This window comes from Varanus komodoensis, unplaced genomic scaffold, assembly GCF_004798865.1.
Source record: "Varanus komodoensis strain SLA01 unplaced genomic scaffold, ASM479886v1 scaffold26, whole genome shotgun sequence".
NCBI classification, from domain to species: domain Eukaryota; kingdom Metazoa; phylum Chordata; class Lepidosauria; order Squamata; family Varanidae; genus Varanus; species Varanus komodoensis.
The window spans coordinates 13,902,298-13,911,903 of NW_025335684.1; the positions used below are offsets into that span (position 1 = coordinate 13,902,298).

General features: G+C 48.2%; 1 protein-coding gene across 2 annotated transcripts in view; it reads right to left on the reverse strand.

The window, feature by feature from the left end:
• The window catches only part of DECR2 (2,4-dienoyl-CoA reductase 2), a 15,815-nt gene extending 10,800 nt beyond the window's left edge, over positions 1-5,015 (reverse strand). For both annotated transcript variants that reach the window (XM_044433751.1, XM_044433753.1), the window contains exons 1-4: positions 4,974-5,015; positions 2,199-2,312; positions 619-687; positions 96-147 (exon numbers count right to left, since the gene is read on the reverse strand). In XM_044433751.1, coding sequence (XP_044289686.1) covers positions 96-147; positions 619-687; positions 2,199-2,296 — 219 coding nt within the window. In that variant the 5' untranslated portion in view covers positions 2,297-2,312; positions 4,974-5,015. The remainder of the gene's footprint in view (positions 1-95; positions 148-618; positions 688-2,198; positions 2,313-4,973) is intronic.
• Between the last annotated feature and the right edge of the window lie 4,591 nt (positions 5,016-9,606).

Genomic DNA, 9,606 nt, shown 5'->3' on the forward strand with positions numbered 1-9,606 from the left:
GCTGTTGGTATTTTGGGGTGTTTTGGCTTCACTTTGGAATGTGGTCAACACCTTGATTTGCACCTGGAAGACATGGCGATCCCCCTCCCACTCACCTTGGTCAGTTTCTGGAGGTTCCTGCTGGCAATGACCGTCTGGCAGCCATGCCTACGAACAAAACCTTACAAGATGAGAGGGTCACAGAACAGGCTGTATTCATGTCTCACATACACGGACACCCCCCTGCCGATGTGCTAAGTACATTATGTACATCGCAGTCCTGTGCACCTTTGGAGGGAAAAGGCCTTTAAGCCCCTGCATGTCCCACCCGGGGTGGCCGCCGGAGGCAGGTCTGGAACCGTGCTGCTGCCATCTGCCAGGGGTGCCCTGCACAAGGCAGTGCGCATGCTTTTTTTCTGCGGGTGTGCGGCACGGCTGCTGGTAGCAAAACTTGGCTTCCTGACAGTGGCAGCTTTAATTTTAAACAGCACATTTTTAGATGCAATTGTCACAATGCCCAACACAGTTGTGAGGGGAGGAAAAGGCTTGCTTCCTAAGAACAGGGACACAAAGCCCCCCAGAGGTGGGATCAAAGAAGACAGGAGCACACCAGAGATTCCTGAAGGGCTTCAGCCGTACCTCATCAGAATCTCAGCTATGCGGAAGCCAATGCCAGAGCCACCTCCTGTGATGAATGCAACTTTGCCCCTGGGAAATAAGAAGAATATAAACGTTATAATTAATGGGGTCTATTCAGATGCTGCTTTTTTGTTGTGCCCTCAGAAACAGCAGGGGGTACTAGGGAAGATCATGGGAGAAAGCAGGGAAGGAACCAAATCAACTTGAATTGTGCCATACCCATTCCAGGTAGAGGGACGATTCTTTATATCATGAGCTTGCTAGAAACTACCTGGGCTATAAAAGGCAAGTCTGAAATATGGAGATGGTGTGTTGTTATGCTTAAATCCAGACTTCACTTGACACATTTGCATTGCAGTTAGTTTGGTCTCCCAACAATCCTGTGAGGCTGGATTAAACTGAGTGCCACGTGCTCAAGGTCATCTCAGAAGCTGTACACTGGGTGAGGACATCAGCATTTCCAGTCTGAACAGCCCTCAAAATACCAAGCCAAGCCAACATGCTCCAGCTGTTACTGATTCTCTGCAGCAGATAAAACTCCATTTAGAAAATGCAGCATCAAAGGTCAAATGGGCAAGATAAATGGTGCTGCTTCTCCTTGGATCTAAGTGACTATTTGTTTCTTTAGTAGGAAAGACATCACCCTGCTGACAAAAGTGCGTATAGTCAAGGCGATGGTCTTCCCAGCTGCAATGTATGGCTGTAAAAGTTGGACCATAAGGAAGGCTGAGCGCCGAAGAATTGAGGCCTTTGAATTGTGGTGCTGGAGGAAACTCCTGCGAGTCCCTTGGACAGCAAGGAGATCAGACCAGTCAGTCTTAAAGGAAATCAACCTTGACAGCTCTTTAGAAGGCCAGATAGTGAAGTTGAAACTCAAATACTTTGGCCATCTAATGAGAAGGAAGGACTCCCTGGAGAAGAGCCTAATGCTGGGAACAATTGACAGCAAAAGGAGAAGGGGATGGCAGAGGATGAGGTGACTGGATGGAGTCACTGGGGCAGTTGGTGTGAGCTTGAGTGGACTCCGGGGGATGGTGGAGGGCAGGAAGGCCTGGAGGAATGTTGTCCATGGGGTCGCGATTGGTCATGCTTTTTAGTATGCTGTCTAGATTTGCCATAGCTTTCCTCCCCAGGAGCAAGTGTCTTTTAATTTCTTGGCTGCAGTCCCCATCTGCGGTGATCTTGGAGCCCAGGAAAATAAAATCTGTCACTACCTCCATTTCTTCCCCATCTATTTACAAGTCTGATGTAGAATACTAAATCTGAACAGGAGGCTCAAAAAATAGGTTTTCAACCTTTGCAGATAACTCTTAGGTTTGCATTTCCATTATTTACACATTATTGAAAAAAAGCTGTGGCACCTCCTTCCACACTCATTGTAGGAACCACAGGATGGAGTGGAGGACAGTACAGGAGAACTAGCGAACATCAAAGTTGAAGCGAAAGGGGTGTGACAGACACAGGACTGAAAGTAGAGGTGGGGAATGAAAAAGGAAAAAGTACACAGGATTCAGCGCATCGGGTTAAAAGTCTCCGTGTATTATTTTTCCAGTGGTAAAAGCTGTCTTGGCAATACTTACTTGAGAATGTCAGGACTGAAGAGGTAGGAATACTCCTGGAGACAGTCATCCCTGTCGACATCAAGAGGAGGCTGACACGCAAAGCCCAGCTGAGACATGGCTTCTTCGATAGCTCTGGCCAAGACAACAACAAGTTATAGTCACCACAAATCTCAACAGAAGGGAGAAGAACCAGCCATTTCTCCACGCACGATCATCGCAACTCATGCCTGTAACTTCCCCACCCGCAGAAGCAGTAAGAAACGATCCAGGACGCAAAAGGTACTTCTTAGCCATACATGTCCATGGGCATGAAAAAAAAAAACACCATTCTTGTCTTCAAGGGGGAGATAATCAGAGTTAAAGACAATTTCCAAGATAACCTAGTAGCCCACCACAAATATCCCTTTCCAAAATAAAAAAGTAAAAGAAGGGAATCAGGACAAGATGTAGATCAGCCTGGCCTTATATATCAGCCAGAGAGGGAAAAGTTGCAGGAAATTCACTTTTCCCAAAAGGAACACAAAGTGACCAGATCCTGGGCCTGAAGGTTCATCCTTTGGGCAGGGGACCAAGGACCACTGAGGGGCAAGGGAGAGGCCGGAGGAGGAGGAGGAGGAGGAGCAGCAGCAGCAGCAGCAAATGAGAGAGCAGTTTCACCTTTTTCTGCCACAAAAACACCTACAACAACTTTGAAACTAAGAACTGGTTCCTGAGTTTCGCCTTCCCCCCCCCCCCTCCTCTCTCCCATTTCCTTTGTGCCATGAAGGAGCCTTTTAATTTGACTGAAGAGCAGAGTTAAAATACTGTGTGCAAATAAATACATAAATAGGGCAGATAATGTCAGCTCATTATTGCAAAGATGGGAAATCAATGTTGCTTTTTGCTGCAGATAAAGAACTGCTAAAGAAAAATATCATGTGCATGCACAAAAATGCAGCATTTATGCTTTCTCTTTCAGCAGTTTTCACACTAATCTATTCCTTTAAAAAAACAACCTTAGGAGAGCTTAACAATTGTTGGAAAATTCAGTGAGAGGAACTGTTGGGGGCAAAACCTTCCTAACCTAAGGAAACTTGCACCTAAGTAATATGTTAGAATTAAGCCTGTTCTCTCCAAACACCCATATTAGCTCCCCAGAGAAATGGAGGCATAGAAATGACTTCCCTCCAAGTCTCAATTTGGTGTTTGGGATCAGATGTGATAAGTTTCTTCTACCAAACTTGACAGAATATGGTCCAGCAGCTAAAAGTTCATTCCAGAAAAGAAGGGCCAACATAATTTCCAATCTTAGTCACCTATCTCTCTAGTATCCCTTATCATTGTAGAGTTACTGAATTTTTGAACGGCTTCATCCTGCACAAACCTATTGGGCAGCTGAGAATGGCACCAGAGGACCTTCTCTGGTGGCCTCACTGGTGGGGGTCTCATAAGGGTATGAGTGAACTCCAGATTTTGTGTGAACAGAGAGAAAACACCATTTGACACATGACATGCCAGTATTGCAGGGCTATGGAAGAGAATGAAATGGCAGCCCTGGAAAATTAGCCAGATGACAGCCTGTGGAGAGCCTGCTTGTCCCAATACAGAAGGGACAGGCAGAGGTCAGGCCTGCAGGATCAAGCTGGTTCTGAGAGCCTCCAGTGTTTTGGGGAGGGTAGACAATTTCAGCTCGGAGAGACTGTTCCAGGATTTCTCACAAAATGGCTACCATGCTTACGGAGAGGCTGCCATTCATAAAATGTTGACTACAAAATGCTTACTCCTCAGCAGGCAAATTTGTAAACCTAAAATAAAAATAACTTGTCTCAGACGCTAATTACAAGGCAGAGGCAGGGTCTGAGTGCCCAATCTCAAAATCAATCTTTTGAACTTAAATAAGGATGGTGCTGACGGCAGTTCTTCATTTGGCAACAGGCCAGCAGGAGGTGGTGGTGGGGATTTAACAGATTTTAAAAATCTTTAAAAAGCATTGCAAATAGTCAGAGAGCCTGGCGTGTGACAGGAGAGGAGGCCACTAGAAGCCCCAGCTTTAGGGTATAGGGGGGTTTGGCAGGGGAGACCAGCCCCCTGAAATCAGGAACACCCATCAGGAACTCCATGCAAAAACTCTGGACGCAGGACTTCATACACTGCTTCAGAGAGCCGGTCGTGCTGCAAGGGTCCCTCTGCTGGGCCTGAGACTCTGGAGACCCTCGCTTTAGTCCTCCAGGCCAGAAAGCTCACTGGGGGAGTTTGGTCCTGTCCCTGACTCACCCTAGCCTACCTCGCTAGGCTGTTGTTCCGAGAATACAACAAGAATGAGGGGAGAGCCCATACGGCATAGGGGTTGCACTGGGGCTCGGAAACCCCGGGTCCCAGCCCCCCACAAACACACACATCTTGGGCATGAAGCCCGATGGCTGACTTTAGGCCAGAGTCCCTCATTCTCCACTTAGTCTCTCTCACAAGGTGGGAATAAAAATGGAGAGGACGACCACCATGTGAACCGCCTTGAGGCCCTTGGAAGAGGGAAAAAAATGGGCTATTCAAATCATAATGAATGAATAAATAAATAAATCTTCTCTATACCCTCTTCCCTTCGAAGCCTCACTGAGGCCTAGCCCCATGATGAGAAACACATACCAGGGGGAAAGGAGCTGGGAAACTGGAGGGGTGTGTTGAGCGGCTCTCTCTTACTTGGGCCCTCAAAATCCTGGAAGTGGCTTCCTCCCCCTCACCTTACCACCAACACACACGCCCAAATCCACGCGCGGCGCCCCAATTTCACCTCTTCCAACTCCCTTAAACCTTTACCTGTCCAGTCCCGTACTTCGTCTCGCAACAGTGCGCCTGCGCACAGAGGACACGCCCCGCCCCCGCCAAGTCTGCCGGGAAGTGTAGTTCCTAGTTAGGAGAGGGTGACGTATGTGGGAGGCATTCTGGGATATGCAGTTTCCTTCCCTAGAAAGAGGCTCCGCAAAGATCCGTGGTCCCCGACCTCTTCCTTCCTCATCCACGCCTTTTGTTCTTGGTGTGGACGGGAAGAGATCCAGCTCTTTGCTTTCCACTCAAGCCTGGCAAATGTTCAGGCATTTGACTCTGGAACCATATATATTTCTGGGAATATCTGGAGATACTTAAAAATGGTTAACCCTACATAGGAAATGGCAGGAAAAAATCCTCCAATTACTGAAAAACTGCTGCCCCGAAAAAAAACCCCCGAGAAACTAGTAAAAGGCTTGGAAAAATTCCCTTATTTAAGGAATAGTAAACGAAGATGCTTATCCTTGATTCTATGGCTGCTCCTTCAAAAAGTCTGAAAGGAGAATCTGCCAGAGAAAAAAGAACAAATCAGCCTCCAGGGCAGAGCGATCACTTCGGCTGCTGTGATACAGGCAGCCCTAACTGGAAAGCTGGTGTGGTGCCGTGGTCAAGAGTGCAGGACGGGGCCACCGAAGAACCAGGTTTGGCCCCACCCAGCCATGGAGCTCTCTGGGTGACTTTGGGCCAGCGACAGACCTCACCCAGCCTACCTCGCAGGGTGGTTGTTGTAAGGATAAAATGGAGAGGAAGAGGAGCTTGCAAACCACCTTGGGTTCCTTGTCAGAGGAAGAAAGGCAGGTTATAAATGCAATAATAATATCTACCATAACAGGGAGAAGCCCTAGTTGATGTGCCTAGTTAAGCTTACAGAGAACCAAGTTCTGCTGTGGTGCAAACTCCAGGAATGTATTAGGTCAAGGACTGTGGAAGAAGGCTCAAGGGCTGAGACTGCTTTACCTACTATTTGAATCCAAAATGGAGGCTCTTGGACCATCCACCAAAGGGGGGTCTTGTACCCCTCAGTGTCATGGGGAATTTGTATTCAAAGTTATATTCTAACAGGCATTGGCAGTTCTGTTTCCTGAGGGGAAGTGTGTATAAAACTCCACAGAAAAAGAGTTTTTTTCTGGAGCCCTTTCCTTTCTTCATGGCATAGTTGAACCCATCTGTGATTCTGAGGGGTGCGGCATAACTAAAAGTCTCTTCCAAAATAATTGTGCAACAGGATCCTTGCTGGCAGGGGCCATCTAGTCCAGCCTTTGCTCACACAGTGGCAAAACAGCTGCGCACGGAACTCCATGACCGGGACATGAGGGAAACGGCCCCTTCTTTCCACGTTTCCCAGCAACTGGTACACACAGGTGTTGGGGAAATCCAGAATAAATCCTGGTAGAAAAAGGTTGCTTGCATGATCCTTTGTGTTATAAAATCAAACCTGCCACATCTCTGCACCTCTTTCTCAGAAAGTACCAGAATTCCAAGGGAGGCTTCTGTTTAGTGTTACTTTTAAGCTGTTCCTTTAAGAGAGGGCTATCCCTTTGGTTGGAAAAGCCTTTGCAGAAAGGGGCTCCCAAGGAAAGTTAACAACCGCTGTCTATTCTTGTGCTAACAACAAACAAAACTGATAAGGCAGCCGGACAGGTTTTTCTAGCAGTATTGCAATCACCTTCGTTTACATGCCAAGACCCCCAATAATCCCAGTGCCTCCATGATCATTATGTTAATCTCTTGTAATCAAGGCTATTGTATTCAGTCTCCTCTGCAGATCTCATTCTTTTTCACTGTGTTCCCCTTATTTTGTCATCACCTGATCAGTTGCTATGTCACGTGACTCAGAATCTATAAAACACTCTGTGTATGTTCTAAAAGCTTTTAGTTGGCAGTGAGAACCACTGTCTGGTAGCATGCTGTACTGTACTGTAACGGTACTGTAACTGCAGGGGGGCTAAGTGATGTTTCAATAAACTGCTGAGGTTCAAGGCAGAAAGGGTCTTTTCTCACTGCAGACTTACAGAATCCCGTTTTCAAGCTATCCAAATCAGTGGCCTTCACAACATCCCGTGGAAGTAAATTCCATAGTTTGCACTGTGTAAGGCACGGGTCCTCAAACTCCGTCCCAGGGGCCAGATCCGGCCCACCATGCCCATTTATTCGGCCCACCACAGAGGTTTTCAAGCGCCACGCCCGCCACTGCCTGCCTCACCCCGCGCGTGGGGAGGTGGGCAGGCTCGCCCGGAGGCCCTTTTGGACTTGCTAGGAGAAGACGATCTCCGGGCGAGCAAGCCACTGCACCGTGCACCCCCCGCTGCATCGCGGCGCATGCCCACCCCCGCCTCGCCGCGCCGCGCCTCCTCTTGCTGTGCGTGCCCACTCACCCCGCCCCCTGCCTCAGCACGTGTGCGCGCGCGCGCCCTCCACAGCACCACCTTTCCAGCCCGCACCCAGCACTGGCCCCTTTCCACTGGCCCCCTGGTTAAACAGTTCGAGGACCCCTGGTGCAAGGAGTGGAAGGAGGTAACCCAGTGACGGAGCAACAGAGGCAAACAACCAAGCCGCGAAGCCCGTCTGAAGGAATGAGGAGGGGAGAAAAAGATAATTGGCTTGAACGAAAGCGTGCTACTTCCCGTCTCATCCTCCCAGTAGTTATAAGCACACGGCTGTAATAGGTTGATGGATATTAACTCAGATGCCTTGAATAGACAATGGGCTAATTATACTGCACATGTGATGTATGTAGTGGGATGAGATGGGAGGTATGAAGTAAGCGGACGGACAGACTGTAACCTCCTAGTATCTTACCCAATGGGGGGGGGGGGCTTTGGCCGATGGGTTGAGGGGCGGAAGGAGTTGTTTCGTGTGTTTGTACTTTGGAGAGAGTCTGATAGAGAGGACTCTCCCCATCTATTGCAAGAAACAAAGGAATCGACTCACTCTGTTGGTAGTCTTGGTTATTTAACTTGAGGAGGAGTATTTTCGCAGCTTTTTGCATGACAGGATGACCCATGGTCGTCCTGTTTTGGGAGAGAGGGAGAAACACGTCTTCCTTTCCGCTGTCTCCACATCTCCATCATATCTCCCTTTATTCCTTTTTCCTACGTGAAACAACCCCAGATATTGCAACCTTTCCTCAATGGGGAGAGCCGCTGCACCCCTGTGATAATTGTAGCTGCCTTTTCCTGCACTTTTTCCAACTCGACAATATCCTCTCATAGAGGCGGTGAGCAACTCAGCATAATTTCCGTTCAGTGTGGTTGTACCACATATTTGTATAGGGGCAGTATGATAGCCGCAGTTTTATTTTCAATTACTTGCCTAATTATGCCTAACATGACACGTGCCTTTTTCACGGCTGCTGCTAGTTACACAGCAGCCCTATAACTCACGATTTACCTCAGGAATTAGGGCAATGTTGCTGCCTCTCACTGGATTGATATTAGCGCTCCAAAGAGCAAGGGAACAGTTTGCTGCTGGCTCAGAAAGACCACGGCCTCTGTTCCTGCCCCCACTCCAGGCCACTGCTGATCTTCACATGGCTGCAAGCATGTGGATGTCACAGGATGCCAGATCCCCGACAAAGGAGCCCCTTTCCCCCTGCCCCCACTCCTCAATGTTCTGCAGAGGGCACAGAAAGTCAGTCTGGACAGCACAAACCTCAGTAATATTGCCTAAATCTGGTTCTGGCATTGCAGAGGGGCTTAAAGCAGATGATTTGGGTATGAAAGACTCCTGCTTCAGGAACAGTTGGCCCGTGGCACCTGGACTTGGATCGGGAACTAAGAGCAGGCAGATCCTTCAGAATAACGGCACTCTTCTGCTGGGACATGTGCCTTGCTCCTGTGCCCCACAAGAAACTTTCCAGGTTAACCGAGCCACATTTCGTTCATCCTCGCGCACTTGGGCCGACAGCTGACTGCAGGGAGCGCAAATGCTTAGCCCGATAACCCAGACTCAAGGGCTGAGCGTGGCTTGTCATTGAAATGTGTTTTTGCACTGCCTGAACTTAGCTGAGAGAATGCACCATAGTGAGCAGCTTAGAAAAAAAGGTGGGCTATGAATATAATTGTAAACATTGATCTTTTAGGCGCCAGATGCTCCTTTTCAATAGCATTTTGTGCTGCTATTTTTATCTTGATGATTTTGTTGCTGATTTTTGGTTGTCTGGATTGCATTCTGTTTTACTGATTCATGTCAGGACTTGCATAGAAAAGCAGGGTTATTCATTCTGTGAGTGAATCACGACCAGTTCCTAGGCTCCTTGCATTTTCACAGATTTGAACAGGGCTGTGTTACCCCAATAGTGTGGAAAGTCAATTGCAATTTCATTTACAGTTTACAGTAGAACAATGATGGAGTATCTGTAGAAAGGAACTACCTGGAAGCTGTCCAAATCTGCATGCGAGAGAGAGGGAGAGAGAGATCATAAACCACTCACTAGCCAGACCTGGCTTCCAGTCCCTGCTTGGCCACAGAGCTGAGTGGGTGACTTTGGGCCAGTCACAGACTCTCAGCCCAACCTACCTTGCAGGGTTGTTGTGGGGCAGGAGGAGAATGAGGTAAGCTGCTTTGAGTTCAGTGTAAGAAAAACAACACGTTCCATGCACAGGAAGCAGACCTGGGTTTGTAC